At 52.8% G+C, this 20,471-nt stretch overlaps 2 protein-coding genes across 2 annotated transcripts in view; both read left to right on the top strand.

The window, feature by feature from the left end:
- Positions 1–20,471, top strand: part of LOC135561679 (CD5 antigen-like) — a 126,070-nt gene that overhangs the window by 79,461 nt on the left and 26,138 nt on the right. The window lies entirely within an intron of this gene.
- Positions 12,919–16,331, top strand: LOC135561678 (deleted in malignant brain tumors 1 protein-like). Its single transcript, XM_065003411.1, has 6 exons — positions 12,919–13,125; positions 13,358–13,666; positions 14,095–14,400; positions 14,526–14,804; positions 15,262–15,576; positions 15,680–16,331. Exons 2-6 carry the CDS (start codon positions 13,465–13,467, stop codon positions 15,802–15,804), a joined length of 1,227 nt encoding a protein of 408 aa, XP_064859483.1. The 5' UTR covers positions 12,919–13,125; positions 13,358–13,464; the 3' UTR covers positions 15,805–16,331.

The following is a 20,471-nucleotide window of genomic DNA, read 5'->3' as shown; positions in this document are numbered from 1 at the left end:
AGAGGAGAGAGGGGGAGAAGAGGAGAGGAGAGGAGAGGGGGAGAGAGAGAGGAGAGGAGAGGGGGAGAGAGAAGAGGAGGAGAGAGAGGGAGAGAGGAGAGAGGGGGAGGAGAGGAGAGAGAGGAGAGGAGGAGAGAGGGGGAGAGAGGAGAGGGAGAGGAGAGAAGAGAGAGAGGAGAGAAGAGGAGAGGAGAGGAGGAGAGAGGAGAGGAGAGGAGAGGGGAGAAGAGAAGAGAAGAGGAGAGGGGGGGGAGAGGAGAGAGAGAGAGGGAGAGAGAGAGGAGAGGAGGAGAGGAGAGAGGGGAGAGGAGAGGAGAGGAGAGGGGGAGAAGAGAAGAGGAGAGAGAGAGAGGGAGAGGAGAGGAGAGGGGGAGGAGGGAGAGAGAGGAGAAGAGAGGGGGAGAAGAGAAGAGGAGAGGAGGAGAGAGAGAGGGGAGAGGAGAGAGAGGAGAAGAGAGGAGAGGGGGAGGAGAGGAGAGGGGGAGAGAGAGAGAGGGGGAGAAGAGGAGAGAGAGAGGAGAGGAGAGAGAGAAGAGGAGAGGAGAGGGGGAGAAGAGGAGAGAGGAGAGGGGGAGAAGAGGAGAGGAGAGAGAGGAGGAGAGGAGAGGAGAGGAGAGGGGGAGAAGAGGAGAGGAGAGGGGGGGGAGAGGAGAGGAGAGGGAGAGGAGAGAGAGGGGGAGAGAGAAAGGAGAGGAGAGGGGAGAGGAGAGGAGAGGAGAGGGGGAGAGGGGGAGAGAGGAGAGGGGGAGGAAGAGAAGAGGAGAGAAGAGGAGAGGAGAGAGAAGGAGAGGAGAGGGGAGGAGAGAGGAGAGAGGAGGAGAGGAGAGAGGGGGAGAGAGAGAGGAGAGGGGGAGAAGAGAAGAGGAGAGAGAGAGGAGAGAGGAGGAGAAGAGAGAGAGGGGGAGGAGAGGAGAGGAGAGGGGGAGAAGAGAGAGAGAGAGGGAGAGGAGAGGAGAGGGGGAGAGAGAGAGGAGGGAGGAGGAGAGAGGGGGAGGAGAAGAGGAGAGAGAGGGGAGAAGAGGAGAGAGGGAGGAGGAGAAGAGGAGAGGGGGAGGAGAGGAGAGAGAGAGGAGAAGAGAGAGAGGAGAGGAGAGGGGGGAGAGGAGAGGAGAGGGGGAGAGGGAGAAGAGAAGAGGAGAGGAGAGGGGGAGAAGAGGAGAGGAGAGGAGAGAAGAGGAGAGGAGAGGGGAGAGAGAGAGAGAGGGGAGGAGAGAGAGAGGGGAGAGGAGAGGAGAGGAGAAGAGAGGAGGAGAGGAGAGGGGGAGAAGGAGAGAGGAGAGAGGAGAGGGGGAGAGAGAAGAGGAGAGAGAGGAGAGGGAGAGAAGAGGAGAGAAAGAGGAGAGGGGGAGAGGAGAGGAGAGGAGAGGGGGAGAAGAGAAGAGAGAGGAGAGGGGGAGAAGAGAGAGGAGAGAGGAGGAGAGGGGAGAGGAGAGGAGAGGAGAGGGGGAGAGGAGAGGAGAGGGAGAGGAGAGGAGAGGAGAGGGGGAGAAGAGAAGAGGAGAGGAGAGGAGAGAAGAGAAGAGGAGAGGAGAGGAGAGAAGAGAAGAGGAGAGGAGAGAGGAGGGGAGAGGAGAGGGGGATAGGAGAGGGGAGAAGAGGAGAGGAGAGAGGGGGAGAAGAGGAGAGGAGAGAGAGAAGAGGAGAAGAGATGGAGAGGAGGGAGAGGGGAGGAGAGGGGGAGAAGAGGAGAGGGGAGGGGGGGGGAAGAGAAGAGGAGAGGAGAGGGAGAGAAGAGGAGAGGGGAGGAGAGGGAGAGAGGAGGAGGAGAGAGAGGAGAGAAGAGGGGGAGAGAGAGAGGAGAGGGGGGAGAGAAGAGGAGAGGAGAGGAGGGAGAAGAGAAGAGAAGAGGAGAGGGAGAGAGAGAGGAGAGGGGGAGAGAGAGAGGAGAGGAGAGGGAGGAGAAGAGAGAGAAGAGGGGAGAGAAGAGAGGGGGAGAAGAGGAGAGGAGGGGAGAGGAGAAGAGAGGAGAGAAGAGAGGGGGAGAGAGAAGAGGAGAGGAGGGGGAGGAGGAGAGAGAGAGAGAGGGGGGGAGAGAGAGAGAGAGAGGGGGAGAAGAGGAGAGAGGAGAGGGGAGGAGAAGGAAGAGGAGAGGGGGAGGGGAGAGAAGAGAGAGAGAGAGGGGAGAGAGAGAGGAGAGGAGAGGGGGGAGAGGAGAGGAGAGGAGGAGGGAGGAGGGAGAAGAGGAGAGGAGAGGGGGAGAAGAGGAGGAGAGAGGAGAGAGAGGGAGGAGAGAGGGAGAGGAGAGGAGGGGGGGAGAGAGGAGAGGAGAGGGGGAGAAGAGGAGAGGAGAGGGGGAGAAGAGGAGAGGAGAGGGGAGAGAAGAGGAGAGGAGAGGGGAGAAGAGGAGAGGAGGGGGAGAAGAGGAGAGAGAGGAGGGGGAGAAGGAGAGAGAGAGGGAGAGAAGAGGAGAGGAGAGAGGGGGAGAGAGGAGAGAGAGGAGAGGAGAGAGAGGAGAGGAGAGGAGAAGAGGAGGGGGAGAGAGGGGAGAGAGGAGAGGGAGGGAGAAGAGGAGAGAGAGAGGAGAGGAGAGGGAGGAGGGAGAGGAGAGAGGAGAGAGAGGAGAGGGAGAGAGGGGGGAGGAGAGAGGAGAGGAGAGGGGGGGGAGAGAGGAGAGGGGGAGAGAGGAGAAGAGAAGAGGAGAGAGAGAGAGGAGAGGAGAGGAGAGGGGGAGAAGAGAGGGGGAGAGGAGAGGAGAGGGGGAGAGAGGAGGAGAGAGAGGAGGAGAGGAGAGGGAGGAGAGAGGGGAGAAGAGAAGAGGAGAGGGGGAGGAGAAGAGGGGAGGAGAGGAGAAGAGGAGAGAGAGGAGAGGAGAGGAGAGGAGAGGAGAGGAGAGGGAGGAGAAGAGGAGAGAGAGGGAGGGAGAGGAGAGGAGAGGGGGAGAAGAGAAGAGGAGGAGAGGAGAGAGGGGAGAGGAGAGGGGGAGAGAGAAGAGGGAGGAGAGGAGAGGGGGAGAAGAGGAGAGGAGAGGGGAAGAGAAGAGAGAGGGAGAGGGGAGAAGAGGAGAGGAGAGGAGAGGAGAGAGAAGAGGAGAGAGAGGGGGAAGAGAAGAGGAGAGGAGAGGGGAGGAGAGGGGAGAGGGGAAGAGGGGAGAGAGAGGAGGAGGAGAGGAGAGGGAGGAGGAGAGGGGAGAGAGGAGAGAGAAGAGGAGAGGAGAGGGGGAGGAGGAGAGGGAGGGGGATAGAGAGAGAGAGAGGAGAGAGAGGGGGAGAAGAGGAGAGGAGAGGGGGAGAAGAGGAGAGGGAGGAGGAGAAGAGGAGAGGAGAGGGGGAGGAGAGGAGAGGGGGAGAGGGGAGGAGAGGAGAGGGGGAGAAGAGGAGAGGAGAGGAGAGAGGAGAAGAGAGAGGGGGGAGAGAGAGGAGGAGAGGAGGGAGAGAGAGGAGAGGAGGAGAGGAGAGGAGAGGGGGAGAAGAGGAGAGGAGAGGGGGAGGAGAGAGAGAGGGGGATAAGAGAGAGGAGAGGAGAGGGGGAGGAGAGGGAGAGGAGAAGAGAGGAGAGAGAAGAGGGAGAGAGAGGGAGGAGGGAGAGGAGAGGAGAAGAGGAGAGGGGAGAAGAGGAGAGAGGGGAGAAGAGAAGAGGAGAGGGGAGAGGAGGAGAGGAGAGGAGAGGGGGAGAGAAGAGGAGAGGAGGGGGGAGGGGAGAATAGGAGACGGGGAGAAGAAGAGAGGAGAGGGGGGAGGAGTGGAGAGGAGAGGGAGAGAAGAGGAGGAGAAGAGGAGAGGGGGGAGAAGAGAAGAGGAGAGGAGAGGGGGAGGAGAGGAGAGCGGGGAGGAGAGGAGAGGGGTGAGGACAGGAGAGGGGGAGAAGAGGAGAGGGGGAGAAGAGAAGAGGAGAGGAGAGGGGGGAAGAAGAGGAGAGGAGAGGGGGAGAAGAGGAGAGAAGAGGAGAGAAGAGAGAGGAGAGAGAGGAGAGGAGAGAGAGGGGGAGAAGAGGAGAGGGGAGAAGAGAGAGGAGAGGGGGAGAAGAGGAGAGGAGGTGGAGGAGAGAGAGGAGAGAGGGGGAGAAGAGAAGAGAAGAGAGGGAGAAGAGAAGAGGAGAAGAGAAGGGAGAGAGAGAGGAGAAGGGAGAGGGAGAGAGAGGAGAGGGGGAGAAGAGAGGAGGAGAGAGGAGAGGAGAGGAGAGGGAGAAGAGGAGAGGGGAGAAGAGAGGAGAGAGAGGGGGAGAAGAGGAGGAGAGGAGGGGGAGAGAGGAGAGAGAGGGGAGAGAGAAGGGAGAAGAGGAGAAGAGGAGAGGGGAGAGGAGAGGAGAGGAGAGGAGAGGGGGAGAGGAGAGGAGAGGGGGAGAAGAGGAGAGGAGAGGGGGAGAGAGGGGGAGAGGAGAGGAGAGGGAGAGAGAGAGAGAGGAGAGGAGAGAGAGGAGAGAGAGAGAGGGAGAGGAGGGGAGAGAGAGGAGAGGAGAGAAAGGGAGAGGGGGAGAAGAGAAGAGAGGAGAGGGGGAGAGGAGAGAGAGGGAGAGAAGAGGAGAGAGAGGGGGAGAGAGGGAGGAGAGGGGAGAGGAGAGAGAGGAGAGGAGAGGGGGAAGAGGAGAGGAGAGGGGGAGAAGAGGAGAGAGGAGAAGGGAGGAGGGGGAGAAGAGAGAGAGAGGGGAGAGAGAAGAGGAGAGGAGAGGAGAGGGAGAGAGGAGAGGAGAGGAGAGGAGAGGAGAGGAGAGGGGAGAGGGAGGAGAAGAGAGGAGAGGAGAGGGGAGAGAAGAGGAGAGGGGGAGAGAGAGAGAAGAGGAGAGAGAGGGGAGGGAGAGGAGAGGGGGGGGAGAAGAGGAGAGGGGGAGAAGAGAGAGAGGAGAGGAGAGGAGAGGAGAGAGAGAGAGGAGAAGAGGAGAGGAGAGGGGGAGGAGAGGAGAGGGGGATAAGAGAAGAGGAGAGGAGAGGGGGGGGAGAGAGGAGGAGAGGGGGAGAAGAGAGGGAGGGGGAGAAGAGGAGAGGAGAGGGGGAGAAGAGGAGAGGAGAGGAGGGGGAGAGGAGAGGGAGAGAGAGGGGGAGAGAGGGAGAGAGGGGGGGAGAAGAGGAGAGGGAGGAGAGGAGAGGGAGGGAGAGGGGAGAGGGAGGAGAAGAGAGAGAGGGGAGAAGAGGAGAGGGGAGAAGAGGAGAGGGGGAGAGGAGAGGAGAGGAGAGGGGGAGAGGAGAGGGAGGAGAGGAGGGAGAAGAGGAGAGGAGAGGGGGAGAGGGAGAGGGGGAGAAGAGAGGGAGAGAAGAGGAGAAGAGAGAGAGGAGGAGAGGAGAGGGGAGAGAGAGAGGAGAGAGGAGAAGAGGAGAGGAGAGGAGAGAAGAGGAGAGGAGAGGAGGAGAGAGAGGAGGAGGGGGAGAAGAGAAGAGGAGAGGAGAGAAGGGGAGAAGAGGAGAGGAGAGGGGGAGAGAGAGGAGAGGGGAGAGGAGGAGAGAGGAGGAGAGGAGAGGAGAGGGGGAGAAGAGAAGAGGAGAGGAGAGGGGGAGAAGAGAAGAGAGGAGAAGAGGAGAGAGAGAGGAGAGGGGGAGAAGAGAGAGGGGAGAGAGAGGAGAGGGAGGGGAGGAGAGAGGAGAGAGAAGAGGAGAGGAGAGGGGAGAGAGAGGAGAGGGGGAGGAGAGGAGAGGGAGAGGAGAGAGGGGAGAAGAGGAGAGGAGAGAGGGAGAGGGGAGAGGAGAGGAGGGGAGAGAAGAGGAGGGGGAGGAGAGGAGGGGAGAAGAGAGAGGAGAGGAGAGGAGAGGGGGAGGGAGAAGAGGAGAGGGAGAGGAGAAGAGAAGAGGAGAGGAGAGGGGGAGAAGGAGAGGAGAGGAGAGGAGAAGAGAAGAGGAGAGGAGAGGAGAGGGGAGAGAGGGAGAGAAGAGGAGAGGAGAGGGGGAGAGAAGAGGAGAGGAGAGAAGGGGGAGAAGAGAAGAGAAGAGAGGGAGGAGAGGAGAGGGGAGAGGGGGAGAAGAGAAGAGAAGAGGAGAGGAGGAGAGAGGAGAGAGAGGGGGAGAGAGAGGAGAGAAGAGAGGGGAGAGGGGAGAGGAGAGAGGAGAGGAGAGGGGGAGAAGAGGAGAGGAGAGGAGAGAGAAGAGAGAGGAGAGGGGGAGAGAGGGAGAGGAGAGGGGAGAGAGAGAGGAGAGGAGAGGAGAGAAGAGGAGAGGGAGGGGAGGAGGAGAGGAGAGGAGAGGGGAGAAGAGGAGAGGAGAGGAGAGGGGGAGAAGAGGAGAGGAGAGGGGGAGAGAGAGAGGGAGAGGAGAGGAGAGGAGAGGAGAGAGAGAGAGAAGAGAGAGGAGAGGGGGAGAGAGAAGAGGAGAGGGGGAGGAGAGAGGGGGAGAGAGGAGAGGAGAGGGGGAGAAGAGGAGAGGAGAGGGGGAGAAGAGAGAGAGGAGAGGAGAGGGGAGAAGAGAAGAGGAGAGGAGAGGAGAGGAGGGGAGAGAGGAGAGGAGAGGAGAGGAGAGAGGAGAGGAGAGGGGAGGAGAGGAGAGGGGGAGAAGAGGAGAGGGGGAGAAGAGAAGAGGAGAGGAGAGGGGGAGAGGAGAGGGGGAGAGAGGAGAGAGAAGAGGAGAGGAGAGGGGGAGAAGAGAGAGAGGAGAGAGGGAGAGAGAGGGAGGGGAGAAGAGAAGAGGAGAGGAGGGGAGGGGAGAAGAGGAGAGGAGAGAAGGGGAGGAGAGGAGAGGAGAGGAGAGAGGAGAGAGAGAGGAGAGGAGAGGGGGAGAAGAGAAGAGGAGAGGAGAGGGGGAGAGGGAGAGAAGAGGAGAGGAGAGGGGGAGAGAGAGGAGAGAGAGAGGGGAGAGAGAAGAGGAGAGGAGAGGAGAGGAGGAGAGAGGGGAGAGAGAGAGGAGAGGGGGAGGAGAGGAGAGGAGAGAAGAGAAGAGGAGAGGAGAGAGAGAGGAGAGGAGAGGAGGGAGAGGAGGGAGAGGAGGAGAAGAGGAGAGGGGGAGAAGAGAGAGGAGAGGAGAGGAGGAGAGGAGAGGAGAGAGAGAGGAGAGGAGAGGGGGAGAGGAGAAGAGGGAGAGGGAGAGAGAGGAGGAGAAGAGGAGAGGAGAGAGAGGGAGGAGAGGGGGAGTGAGAAGAGGAGAGGGGGAGAGAAGGGAGAGGAGAGGGGGAGAAGAGAGAGAGAGGAGAGGAGAGGAGGAGAGGAGAGGGGAGAAGAGAGAGGAGAGGGGAGAAGAGGAGAGGAGAGAGGAGAGGAGAGGAGAGAAGAGAGGGAGAGAGGAGAGGGAGGAAGAGGAGAGGGGGAGGGAGAGAAGAGGAGAGGGGGAGGAGAGAGAGGAAGAGGAGAGGGGGAGAAGAGGAGAGGAGAGGGGGAGAAGAGAGAGAGAGGGGGGAGAAGAGGAGAGGGGGGGAGAAGAGGAGAGAGGGAGGGAGAAGAGGAGGAGAGGAGAGGAGGAGAGGAGGGGGGAGAGGAGAGGAGAGGGGGAGAGAGAGGAGAGGGAGGGGAGAGAGGAGAGGAGAGGAGAGGGGAGAAGAGGAGAGGAGAGGGAGAGAGGAGAGGAGAGGGGAGAAGAGAAGAGAGAGGAGAGGGAGGAGAAGAGAGGAGGGGGGAGGAGAGGGAGGGGGAGAAGAGGAGAGGAGAGGAGAGAAGAGGAGAGGGAGAGGAGAGGGGAGAGGAGAGAGAGAGAGAGAGGAGAGGGGGAGAAGAGGAGAGGGGGAGAGAAGAGGGGAGGAGAGGAGAGAGAGAGAGAGAGGAGGGAGAGGAGAGGAGAGGAGAGGAGGAGAGGAGAGGAGAGGGGGAGAAAGAGAGGAGAGGAGAGAGGGAGAGGAGGAGAAGAGGAGAGGAGGAGAGGAGAGGAGAGAGAGGAGAGGGGAGAGAGAGAGAGAGGGAGAGGAGAGGAGAGGGGAGAAGAGAAGAGGAGAGGAGAGGAGGAGAGGGGGAGAAGAGAGAGAGGGGGAGAAGGGGAGAATAGGAGACGGGGAGAAGAGAGAGGAGAGGGGGAGGAGAGGAGAGGAGAGGGGGGGAGAGAAGAGGAGGAGAAGAGGAGAGGGGGAGAAGAGAAGAGGAGAGGAGAGAGGAGAGGAGAGGAGAGGGGGGGAGAGAGAGGAGAGGGGAGAGAGAGAGGGAGGAGGGGGAGGAGAGGAGAGGGGGAGAAGAGGAGAGGAGAGGGAGGGGGAGAAGAGGGAGAAGAGAGGAGAGAGGAGAGGAGAAGAGGAGAGGGGGAGGAGAGGAGAGAGAAGAGGAGAGGAGAGGGGGAGAAGGAGGAGAGGAGAGGGGGAGAAGAGGGAGGAGAGGGAGAGGAGAGGAGAGGAAGAGGAGAGAGAGGAGAGAAGAGGAGGGAGAGAGGGGGAGAAGAGGAGAGGGGAGAGGGAGGAGAGGAGAGAGAGGAGGGGAGAGGAGAGAGAGGAGAGAAGGAGGAGAAGAGAAGAGAGAGAGAAGAGAGGAGAAGAGGAGAGGGGGAGAAGAGAAGAGGAGAGGAGAGGGGGAGAAGAGGAGAGGAGAGGAGAGGAGAGGAGAGAAGAGGGGGAGGAGAGGAGAGGAGAGGAGAGAGAGAGGAGAAGAGGGAGAGGAGAGAGGGGGGAGAGGGAGAGAGAGAGGAGAGAAGAGGAGAAGAGAGGGGAAGAGGAGAAGAGAGGGAGAGGGGAGAAGAGGAGATGGGGGAGAAGAGGAGAGGAGGGGGAGGAGAGGAGAGGAGAGGGAGAGAAGAGGAGAGGGGGAGGAGATGAGAGGAGAGGGGGAGAGAGAGAGGGAGGGAGGAGAAGAGGAGAGAGAGGGGATGGGAGGAGAGGAGAAGATGGGGAGAAGAGAGAGAGGAGAGAGGAGGAGAGGAGAGAGAAGAGAGAGAGAAGAGGAGAGGAGAGGGAGAGGAGAGGGGGAGAGGAGAGGAGAGGAGAGGGAGAGGAGAGGGAAGAGGAGAGGAGAGGGGAGAGAGAGGAGAGGGGGAGAAGAGAAGAGGAGAGGAGAGGGGGAGAAGAGAAGAGAGGAAGAGAAGAGGAGAAGAGAGGGAGAGGAGGGAGGAGAGAGGGAGAGAAGAGGGGGAGAAGAGAGGAGAGAGAGAGGAGAGGAGAGGAGAGGAGAGGAGAGGGGGAGAGAGGAGAAGAGAAGAGAAGAGGAGAGGAGAGGGGGAGAAGAGGAGAGGGGAGAGAGGAGAGGAGGAGAGGAGAGGGGGAGGAGAAGAGGAGGAGAGGGGGAGAAGAGGAGAGGAGAGGGGGAGAAGAGAAGAGGAGAGGGGAGGAGAGGAGAGGAGGAGAAGAGGAGAGGAGAGGGAGAAGGGAGAAGAGAGAGGAGAGGAGAGAGAAGAGAAGAGAGAGAGGGAAGAGGAGAGGAGAGGAGAAGAGGGAGAGGAGAGGGGGAGAAGAGAAGAGGAGAGGGGGGAGGGGGAGAAGAGGAGAGGAGGGAGGGGAGAGAAGAGGAGAGGAGAGGGGGAGAAGAGGAGAGGAGAGGGGAGAGGAGGAGAGGAGAGGGGGAGAAGAGGAGAGGGGGAGAAGAGAGAGGAGAGGGGGAGAAGAGGAGAGGAGAGGGGAGGAGAGGAGAGGAGAGGGGGAGAAGAGGAGAGAGGGAGAAGAGGAGAGGAGAGGGGGGAGGAGAGAGAGAGGGGAGAAGAGAGAGGAGGGGGGAGGAGAGGAGAGGGGGAGAAGAGGAGAGAGAGGGAGGAGAAGAGAAGAGGAGAGGAGAGGGGGAGAAGAGGAGAGGAGAGTGGGGAGGAGAAGAGGAGAGGAGAGGGGGAGAAGAGGAGAGGAGAGGGAGAGAAGAGGAGAGAGGAGAGGGGAGAAGAGAGAGGAGAGGAGAGGAGAGAAGAGAAGAGAGAGGGGAGAAGGGGAGAGAGAGAGAGGAGAGGGGGAGAAGAGAGAGGAGAGGGGGAGAAGAGGAGAGGAGAGGGGGAGAAGAGAAGAGGAGAGGGGGAGAGAGAGGAGAGGGGGAGAAGAGGAGAGGGGAGGGGAGGAGAGGAGGAGAAGAGGAGAGGAGAGGGGGAGAAGAGAAGAGGAGAGAGAGAGGAGAGGAGAGGAGAGGAGAGGGAGAGGAGAGGAGAGGGGATAAGAGAAGAGGAGAGGAGAGGGGGAGAAGAGGAGAGGAGAGGGGGAGAAGAGAAGAGGAGAGGGGGGGAGGAGAGGAGAGGGGGAGAAGAGAAGAGAGAGGAGGAGAGGAGAAGAGGAGAGGAGAGGGGAGAAGAGGAGAGGAGGAGAGGAGGAGAGAGGGGAGAAGAGGAGAGGAGAGGGGAGGAGAGGAGAGGGGGATAAGAGGAGAGGAGAGGGGGAGAAGAGGAGGAAGAGGAGAGGGGGAGAAGAGGAGGAGAGGGAGAGAGGAGGAGAGAGAGGGGGAGAAGAGGAGAGAGAGGAGAGGAGAAGAGAAGAGGAGAGGGGGAGAAGAGGAGAGGAGAGGGGGAGGAGAGGAGAGGGGGAGGAGAGGAGAGGGGAGGAGAGGAGAGGAGGAGAAGAGGAGAGGGGGAGAAGAGGAGAGGAGAGGGGGAGGAGAGGAGAGGGGGATAAGAGAAGAGGAGAGGAGAGGGGGAGAAGAGGAGAGGAGAGGGGGAGAGGAGAGGAGAGAGAGAGAGGAGAGGAGAGAGAGAGGAGAAGAGAGGGAGAGAAGAGGAGAAGAGAGGGAGAGAAGAGGAGAGAGGGGGAGAAGAGGAGAGGAGAGGGAGAGGAGAGAGAGAGAGAGGAGAGGAGAGAAGAGGAGAGGAGAGAGGGGGAGAAGAGGAGAGGGGGAGAAGAGAAGAGGAGAGGAGGGGGGAGAAGAGGAGAGGAGAGGAGGAGAGGAGAGAGAGGAGAGGGGGAGAAGAGGAGAGGAGAGAGGGGGGGGAGGAGAGGAGAGGGGGAGAAGAGAAGAGGAGAGGAGAGGGGGAGAAGAGGAGAGGAGAGGGGAGGAGAGAGAGGGGAGAAGAGAAGAGAGGGGAGAAGAGGGGGAGAGAGAAGAGGAGAGGAGAGGGGGAGAAGAGGAGAGGAGAGGGAGTGAGGAGAGGAGAGGGGGAGAAGAGAAGAGGAGAGGGGAGAAGAGAAGAGGAGAGGAGAGGGAGGAGGAGAGGAGAGGGGGAGGAGAGGAGAGGGGGAGAAGGGGAGAAGAGGAGACGGGGAGAGAGAAGAGAGAGAGGGGGGGGGAGAGAGAGAGAGAGAGGAGAGGAGAGGAGAGGGGGAGAGGAGAGGAGAGGGGGAGGAGAGGAGAGGGGGAGGAGAGGAGAGGGGGAGAAGAGAGAGGGGGAGAAGAGAAGAGGAGAGGAGAGGGGGAGAAGAGGAGAGGAGAGTGTGGAGGAGAGGAGAGGAGAGGGGGAGAAGAGGAGAGGAGAGGGAGAGAAGAGGAGAAGAGAGGGAGAGAAGAGGAGAAGAGAGGGGGAGAAGAGGAGAGGGGGAGAAGAGAACAGGAGAGGAGAGGGGGAGAAGAGGAGAGGAGAGGGGGAGGAGAAGAGGAGAGGGAGGGGGAGGAGAGGGAGAGGGAGAGAAGAGGGGAAGAGAGGGAGAGAAGAGGAGAAGAGAGGGGGAGAAGAGAAGAGGAAAGGGGGAGAGAGAGGAGAGAAGAGGAGAGGGGGAGAGGAGAGGAGAGGGGGAGAGAGGAGAGAGGGGAGAAGAGAAGAGAAGAGAGGAGAGGAGAGGAGAGGAGAAGAGGGAGAAGAGGAGAAGAGAGAGGAGAGGAGGAGAGGAGAGGGGGAGAAGAGGGAGAGAAGAGAAGAGGAGAGGGGGGAGAGGGAGGAGAGGAGATGGGGAGAAGAGGAGAGGGGGAGAAGAGGAGAAGAGAGGGAGAGAAGGGGAGAATAGGAGATGGGGAGAAGAGGAGAGGAAAGGGGGAGGAGAGGAGAGGGGGAGAAGAGAGAAGAAGGGAGAGAAGAGAGAAGAGAAGAGAAGAGGAGAGAGAGGAGAGGGGGAGAAGAGGAGAGGAGAGGAGAGGAGAGAGAGAGAGAAGAGAAGAGAGAGAGAAGAGGGGGAGAGGGAGAGGAGAGGAGAGGAGAGGGAGAGGAGAGGAGAGGAGAGGGGGAGAAGAGGAGAGGGGGAGAAGAGAAGAGGAGAGAAGAGAGAGAAGAGGGGGAGAAGAGAAGAGAAGAGAAGAGAAGAGGAGAGAAGAGAAGAGAGGAGGAGAGGAGAGGGGGAGAAGAGGAGGGGAGGGAGAGGAGAGAAGAGAGAAGAGGAGAGGAGAGGAGAGGAGAGGAGAGAGAGGAGATGGAGAAGAGAAGAGAAGAGGGGAGGAGAGGGGGAGGAGAGGGGGAGAGAGAGAGGGGAGAGAAGAGGAGAGAGAGAGGAGAGGAGAGGAGAGGGGAGAAGAGAAGAGAAGAGAAGAGGAGAGGAGAGGAGAGGAGAAGAGGAGAGGGGGAGAAGAGGAGAGGGGAGAAAAGGAGAAGAGGAGAGGAGGGGGTGAAGGGAGAGGGGGAGAAGAGAGAGAGAGGGGGAGAAGAGAAGAGGGAAGAAAGAAGAGGGAGGGAGAGAGAAAGGGGAGAAGAGAGAGGAGAAGAGGAGAGAGGGGGAGGAGAGGGGAGAAGGGGGAAGAAGAGGAGGAGAGGGGGAGAAGAGAAGAGATAAGGAGAGGGGGGGGAGGAGAGAGAGAGGAGGAGAAAAGGAGAGGGAGGGGAGAAGAGGAAGGGGAGGGGGGGGAAGAGAAAGTGAGAGAAGGGAGGGGGGGAGAAGAGAGGGGGAGAAGGGGGAGAAGAGAGGGGTTGAAGAGGAGGGGAGAGAGGGGAGAAGAGAGAGGTGGGAGGAGAGAGGGAGAGAGGGGAGGAGAGGAGAAGAGAGAGGGGGGGAGGGTGAAGAGGAGAGGAGATGAAGAGAGAGAGGGGAAGAGAGGGGGAGAAGAGGGGAAGAGAGGGGGAGAAGAGGCGGTGGATGAAGAAGAGAGGGGTTGAAAAGGAGAGGGTGAGAAGAGGAGGGGAGAAGAGAATGGAGAAGAGTAGAGGAGAGGGGAGAAGAGGAGAAGAGAGGGGTTGAAGAGGAGGAGAGAGGGGGTGAAGAGGAGAGGAGAGGGGCGAGGAGTGGAGAAGAGAGGGGGAGTTCATTAACTCAATTCTACTGACAATTTTGTCTATGGAGATTGCATGGCTGAGTGTTTGATTTTATACATTTGTCAGGAAGGGGTGTGGCTGAAATAGAATCCACTAATTTGAAAGGGTGTCCACATACTTTTGTATATATAGTGTATGTACACATGGGTGTTGTTGCACCATACCAACGATAAGCCTGTCTTCCCCATCACATCATGAAAGGTCATGTTGATGTTCATTTAACCTCTGTCTCTCTCTTCCTCTGTCTCTCTCTTTCTCCTCAGATCTCCAGGCTCAAAGCGTCAGTCCACCAGGTAGGTAGAGTATAAATCTACAGTGATTATAGCAGTTCAATATTAGTCAACTTTATTATCCCACATGGAGAAATTCATGTGTCCATACAAACCATTCTAAAACCCCAATAACAATTAGTGTTTTATGGAACTACTAATACTTGTCAACCACAAAGCATCACTGCTGTTAGAATAACAGAATCACTGTCATCATCTGTCCTCACCACTGTGTTTTCCTCTCTGCTGTTTACAGCTGAACTCTCAGTCAGACTGGTGAATGGGACCACTTCCTGTTCTGGGACAGTGGAAGTCTTCTATGAAGGAGAGTGGACAGGTCTATGTACTAGTTGGTGGAGCATAATGATAGAGACCAAGGTTTTGTGTAGAGAGCTGGACTGTGGGAATGTTGTAGCTGAATCTATAGGACCTCTGATTGAATATGGAAGAAGAGGAGTCAGACTATATAGGTGTAGTGGAGATGAGTCTTCTATTAGACAGTGTGACATCATAGGAAAACCTGGTTTCTGTGATGGTGAATATTATCGTCATGTGATCTGTTCAGGTAAGAGACTGGTCATATTGAGAGATTTATTTATACATTATACAATATTACCATGTATCATGTTTTATGTGTTTTTATTTCATTTAAATAGAGGGAGAGATGTCAGATGTATTTAAACATTATATTTGTGTTTGTCATATTGGTTTATGGGAGATGTTCATGGGCAGATCATTGTAGATCAGATGGTACTGAAGTGAAGCTGCCTGATGGATGTCCAGCTGTTTATTTTCTATAAAGTGAAGTGAACTTATTCCTGTCTCCTGCCTGCATTATTCCCAACCCGATCCTGAGTGACTAAGAACCCATTTCTACCTCTTACAGTATCAAACATAGCAAACTACAATCTTTTATCCAACATATTTGTGTTTAGTCCTTGACAGTGTCATCAACAAAACTGATTGAATGTTCAACCAACTCTTTTTCTCCAGAGTCTGTGCGGCTTGTGGATGGAGCTGGTCTCTGCTCTGGGAGAGTGGAGGTGAAGTCCAATCAGTCCTGGGCCTCAGTGTGTGAAGCTGACTTTGACCGGCAGGATGCAGAGGTAGTCTGTAGGGATGTTGGCTGTGGGGCTCCTGCAGCTCTACAGGGGGGGCTCTATGGAGAAGGTGAGGGTCAGACCTGGGATAAAGAGTTCCAGTGTAAAGGCAAAGAGTCCCTTCTCCTGGACTGTGACACCTCAGACAGAGAGAACAACACCTGCCTACCTGGTAATGCTGTTGGACTCACCTGCTCAGGTAAGAAACAGTTTGTCACTCAATCAACATTGTTTCTCACCTGGAGTGAAGAATATGAGAGACAATATAGGTGTGTTTTAGTGAGAAAATAGTAAGATTACTGTCTCTCTCTTTTCTTTTCTCAGAGCCTGATGATGTGAGGCTGGTGGGAGGAGGCAGTCGTTGTGCTGGTAGAGTGGAGCGATACGACCAGGGAGAGTGGAGGATTGTGGGAGCTGATGACTGGGACCAGAGGGATGTAGCTGCAGTAGTGTGTAGACAGCTGGGTTGTGGCTCCACTGTTTCAGCACTACCTGGAAACACCACTAGAGGGAATGGAGTTACATGTTCTGGGTCTGAGTCTTCACTGAGGGAGTGTTGGAGAAGATATGATCTCCTTCCTGGACTCACAGTGATCTGCTCAGGTAATAACAACATATTATAATTATATTCAACTGATTTCCTTCATTCACACAACTTCCTCTGCACCTCTCATGATGACTGTTTAACTTGTCAGTCTGCTTTACTAAATAGATCAATCAGTCAAGTAGGAATCAAATACCACTTAAATATCCCAGAATGCTTTTGTATGTGAGTGTTACCTCAGTGAACATCTCTACTCACTACCACTGTCACATGTCATGTTATTGTCACATCTAAATGAGGAAAGTAGTTGAGGAGCTACGTTTTCTTTTTCTCTCCTCTTGTTCCAGATGTCCTGCTTCAGCCTGATATCAACATATGTTGTCTCAGTGACTGTAGGCCCACTACTCATGTTGCCCTGTGAGGGAGGGTGGCTGGCACTGTTACATGCTGATGTTATTGTCATATCTATAGGAAACTAGTTGAAGAGGTTTTTCTTGTTCTCTTTTATTGTTACAGATCTCCTGGTCCAGCCTGATATCTTCCTGACTGACCCAATGGGAGGGGTCTTCAGGGGCCACCAGGGGCCAGAGATGTTCAGGGGCTACAACTTCACCATCACCTGCTCCACTCAACCACAGTACCCAGGAGGCTCCTTCCTCCTCATGTTCACCGGCTCCAACAGAACCCAGCCAGCTGTCAATCACTCTGCTGCCTTCCTCTTCCCTGCTGCAGATGACTCCCACCAAGGGAACTACAGCTGTGTTTATGACAATTATGTTTTCTCTCATAACTTCTCCTCTGAGAGTGAGCTCCTCCCCCTCGCCATCACAGGTAACTGAACAGGAACCAGACTTATAACTTTGTCATTGACATATTTCCCACAGATCTATGTGATGATGATCAGTCCCCTCATCAAAGGTGTTTCTGTTTGCAGCCTCTCCTCTGCCAGCCTTCATCATCAGACACGTTGTAGTGCTGCTGATCCTACTGACAACCATCACCACCTCCTACCTGTACTACAAGGTAAAGACATTTACTCAGACGTTACAAGTCATTTAAACTAGAGGGAGAGGGTGAGGGGGAGAGAGAATGGAGATACTAGAGAGTAAATGTCTGACTGTTGGTGCTGTGTCTCCCTAGCCCACCAGGAGGCAGAAGAGAGTGAACAGGGTGAGCAGCATGGATCTTTATGTCAATGCCATGGAGATGGTCTCTCTGAGCTCCAGAGCTGAAGCTGGACCGGGAGAGGAGAGAGCAGCCCAGGGGACGGAGTAGGAGGAGAATGAATCTGACCCTACATGCTGATCTTAGGTCAGTTTTGTGTTTTAAATCGATGGTCAGCAGTGGACTGGTGTTTAAAATGTGGTGACAAACCTGAAGTGGTTCTAATGTTAATAACAAGTTCAGAATTAGTTTATCTTTCTAGAACCTTGGAAGAAATCTAAAAGGAGTGACTGCAACCACCATTATTCATTTAGTTTGGTTTTTACCACCAGAGAAACATGGGGTTTTGGGTAACATGGGGTTTTGGGTAACATGGGGTTCTGGGTAAAATGGGGTTTTGGGTAACATGGGGTTTGGGGTAACATGGGGTTTGGGTAACATGGGGTTTTGGTAACATGGGGTTTTGGTAACATGGGGTTTGGGGTAACATGGGGTTTGGGGTAACATGGGTTTTGGTAACATGGGGTTTGGGTAACATGGGGTTTGGGGTAACATGGGATTTTGGGTAATATGGGGTTTGGGGTAACATGGGTTTTGTTAACATGGGGTTTGGTCAACATGGGGTTTGGGTAACATGGGGTTTGGGTAACATGGGGTTTTGGGTAACATGGGGTTTTGGTAACATGGGGTTTGGGGTAACATGGGGTTTGGGGTAACATGGGGTTTGGGGTAACATGGGGTTTTGGTAACATGGGGTTTGGGGTAACATGGGATATTGGGTAATATGGGGTTTGGGGTAACATGGGATATTGGGTAACATGGGGTTTTGTTAACATGGGGTTTTGTCAACATGGGGTTCTGGGTAACATGGGGGTTGGGTAACATAGGGTTTGGGGTAATATGGGGTTTGGGGTAATGTGGGGTTCTGGGTAACGTGGGGTTCTGGGTAACATGGGATTTTGGTAACATGGGGTTTTGGTTAAATTAGGTTTTGGTTAAATTAGGTTTTGGTTACATGGGGTTTTGGTAACATGGGGTTTGGGGTAACATGGGGTTTTGGTAACATGGGGTCTTTGGTAACATGGGGTTTTGGGTAACATGGGGTTTTGGTAACATGGGGTTTTGGGTAATATGGGGTTTTGGGTAACATGGGGTTTTGGGTAACATGGGGTTTTGGTAACATGGGGTTTGGGGTAACATGGGTTTTGGGGTAACATGGGGTTATGGGTAACATGGGGTTTTGGGTATTAGATTCTTTGTCTTATTTAGTGTCTCTTAGATTCTTTATCTTATTTAGTGTCTCTTAGATTCTTTATCTTATATAGTGTCTCTTAGATTCTTTATCTTATTTAGTGTCTCTTAGATTCTTTATCTTATTTAGTGTCTCTTAGATTCTTTATCTTATTTAGTCTCTTAGATTCTTTATCTTATTTAGTGTCTCTTAGATTCTTTATCTTATTTAGTGCCTCTTAGATTCTTTATCTTATTTAGTGTCTCTTAGATTCTTTATCTTATTTAGTGTCTCTTAGATTCTTTATCTTATTTAGTGTCTCTTAGATTCTTTATCTTATTTAGTGTCTCTTAGATTCTTTATCTTATTTAGTGTCTCTTAGATTCTTTATCTTGAAGTGTTTCCATTATTAGTCCAGGTATTATTATAATCATCTGTTCATTCTTTGTATTTTGAAACATTTTTTAATAAAGGGGTTTGTTGTTGTTTACCTCTCATGATGTTATTGATTATAAACGTTATGATATTGATTATGATGTAGATTAGTGTTATGTTGTTAGTAGTATAGAGATAATGATGTTATTGATTATAAATGTTATGATATTGATTATGATGTAGATTAGTGTTATGTTGTTAGTAGTATAGAGATAATGATGTTATTGATTATAAATGTTATATTGATTATGAGGTAGATTAGTGTTATGTTGTTGCTCTCTAAACTGCCATGTAATCAACTGGATGCTTTTAATAAAATTACAGGCTGTCAGTCTTGTGTGATTTAATTATTAGACAGACTACAACATACAGTATGAATGAACTGAGATCAGTCTGTGTGATTCCCCTCGTGGACAGACTACAACATACAGTATGAATGAACTGAGATCAGTCTGTGTGATTCTCCTCTTGGACAGACTACAACATACAGTATGAATTAACTGAGATCAGTCTGTGTGATTCCCCTCTTAGACAGACTACAACATACAGTATGAATGAACTGAGATCAGTCTGTGTGATTCTCCTCTTGGACAGACTACAACATACAGTATGAATTAACTGGTCATACATTTGGCAGGAGGTTAGGAAGTGCATCTCAGTTTCCAACTCATTTTGTGGGCTGTGTGCACATAGCCTGTCTTCTCTGGAGAGCCAGGTACTGACCTGTATATAGTCCTGCTATTGTTATTTTACTGTTGCTCTTTAATTACTTGTTACTTTCATTTCTTATTCTTGTACATATTTTTTTTCAAACTGCATTGTTGTAATAGTAATAGTAGGATAATAGTAGACCAACCCAAGCTGTAGTATTCAGTAGGATAATAGTAGACCAACCCAAGCTGTACTGTTCAGTAGGATAATAGTAGACCAACCCAAGCTGTACTGTTCAGTAGGATAATAGTAGACCAACCCAAGCTGTACTGTTCAGTAGGATAATAGTAGACCAACCCAAGCTGTACTGTTCAGTAGGATAATAGTAGACCAACCAAGCTGTACTGTTCAGTAGGATAATAGTAGACCAACCCAAGCTGTACTGTTCAGTAGGATAATAGTAGACCAACCCAAGCTGTACTGTTCAGTAGGATAATAGTAGACCAACCCAAGCTGTACTGTTCAGTAGGATAATAGTAGACCAACCCAAGCTGTACTGTTCAGTAGGATAATAGTAGACCAACCCAAGCTGTACTGGTCAGTAGGATAATAGTAGACCAACCCAAGCTGTAGTGTTCAGTAGGATAATAGTAGACCAACCCAAGCTGTACTGTTCAGTAGGATAATAGTAGACCAACCCAAGCTGTACTGTTCAGTAGGATAATAGTAGACCAACCCAAGCTGTACTGTTCAGTAGAATAATAGTAGACCAACCCAAGCTGTACTGTTCAGTAGGATAATAGTAGACCAACCCAAGCTGTACTGTTCAGTAGGATAATAGTAGACCAAGCCATGCTGTACTGTTCAGTAGGATAATAGTAGACCAACCCAAGCTATACTGTTCAGTAGAATAATAGTAGACCAACCCAAGCTGTACTGTTCAGTAGGATAATAGTAGACCAAGCTGTACTGTTCAGTAGGATAATAGTAGACCAACCCAAGCTGTACTGTTCAGTAGGATACTAGTAGACCAACCCAAGCTGTACTGTTCAGTAGGATAATAGTAGACCAACCCAAGCTGTACTGTTCAGTAGGATAATAGTAGACCAACCCAAGCTGTACTGTTCAGTAGGATAATAGTAGACCAACCCAAGCTGTACTGTTCAGTTGGATAATAGTAGACCAACCCAAGCTGTACTGTTCAGTTGGATAATAGTAGACCAACCCAAGATGTACTGTTCAGTAGGATAATAGTAATACTATTATTGAAACAGAGAAACTGACGAAGAAACAGGTTTCAGAATTTCTCATTTTTATTTCAGGTTTTCGTTCTCAAAGTCATATATGTATGTTCTATAACTTAGCTTAAATAGGATAGGAGTTTATAACAATGCTTAAACCACATCAGGAGACCACTTTTGAGTTTTGGGAAAAATCTAAGAAATGTAGATTTGAGAGTAGTTCCCCTTCAATTCAAGTGTGAACCTGTAGTACAGGTACCTAGCACTATTGTTGGATTATCAGTGTTTATATAGTACAGACACCTAGCACTATTGTTGGATTAGCAGTGTTTATATAGTACAGACACCTAGCACTATTGTTGGATTAGCAGTGTTTATATAGTACAGACACCTAGCACTATTGTTGGATTAGCAGTGTTTCTATAGTACAGACACCTAGCACTATTGTTGGATTAGCAGTGTTTTTATAGTACAGACACCTAGCACTATTGTTGGATTAGCAGTGTTTATATAGTACAGACACCTAGCACTATTGTTGGATTAGCAGTGTTTATATAGTACAGACACCTAGCACTATTGTTGTATTAGCAGTGTTTATAGCACTATTGTAACACAAAATATCTGTTAGATAGGAACAACAGTAGTGATACATGGTTAGGTAGGATACAAGATATCTGTTAGATAGGAGCAACAGTAGTGATACATGGTTAGGTAGGACACAAGATATCTGTTATAGGAGCAACAGTAGTGATACATGGTTAGGTAGGACACAAGACATCTGTTAGATAGGAACAACAGTAGTGATACATGGTTAGACAGGAACAACAGTAGTGATACATGGTTAGGTAGGACACAAGATATCTGTTAGATAGGAACAACAGTAGTGATACATGGTTAGGTAGGACACAAGATATCTGTTATATAGGAACAACAGTAGTGATACATGGTTAGGTAGGACACAAGATATCTGTTAGATAGGAACAACAGTAGTGACACATGGTTAG

The sequence above is a fragment of the Oncorhynchus nerka genome, linkage group LG18 (assembly GCF_034236695.1).
Source record: "Oncorhynchus nerka isolate Pitt River linkage group LG18, Oner_Uvic_2.0, whole genome shotgun sequence".
Taxonomy (NCBI): Eukaryota; Metazoa; Chordata; class Actinopteri; order Salmoniformes; family Salmonidae; genus Oncorhynchus; species Oncorhynchus nerka.
This window is presented reverse-complemented; position numbering and strand designations above follow the sequence as displayed.

What these genes read in the sequence shown, in the direction of transcription:
- LOC135561678 (XM_065003411.1), top strand. Translation starts at nt 13,465, where the DNA reads ATGATAGAGACCAAGGTTTTGTGTAGAGAGCTGGACTGTGGGAATGTT. An exon ending in TGTTGGACTCACCTGCTCAG is followed by an intron (nt 14,401 to 14,525) that starts GTAAGAAACAGT and finishes TTCTTTTCTCAG; the next exon opens with AGCCTGATGATGTGAGGCTG. An exon ending in ACTCACAGTGATCTGCTCAG is followed by an intron (nt 14,805 to 15,261) that starts GTAATAACAACA and finishes TTATTGTTACAG; the next exon opens with ATCTCCTGGTCCAGCCTGAT.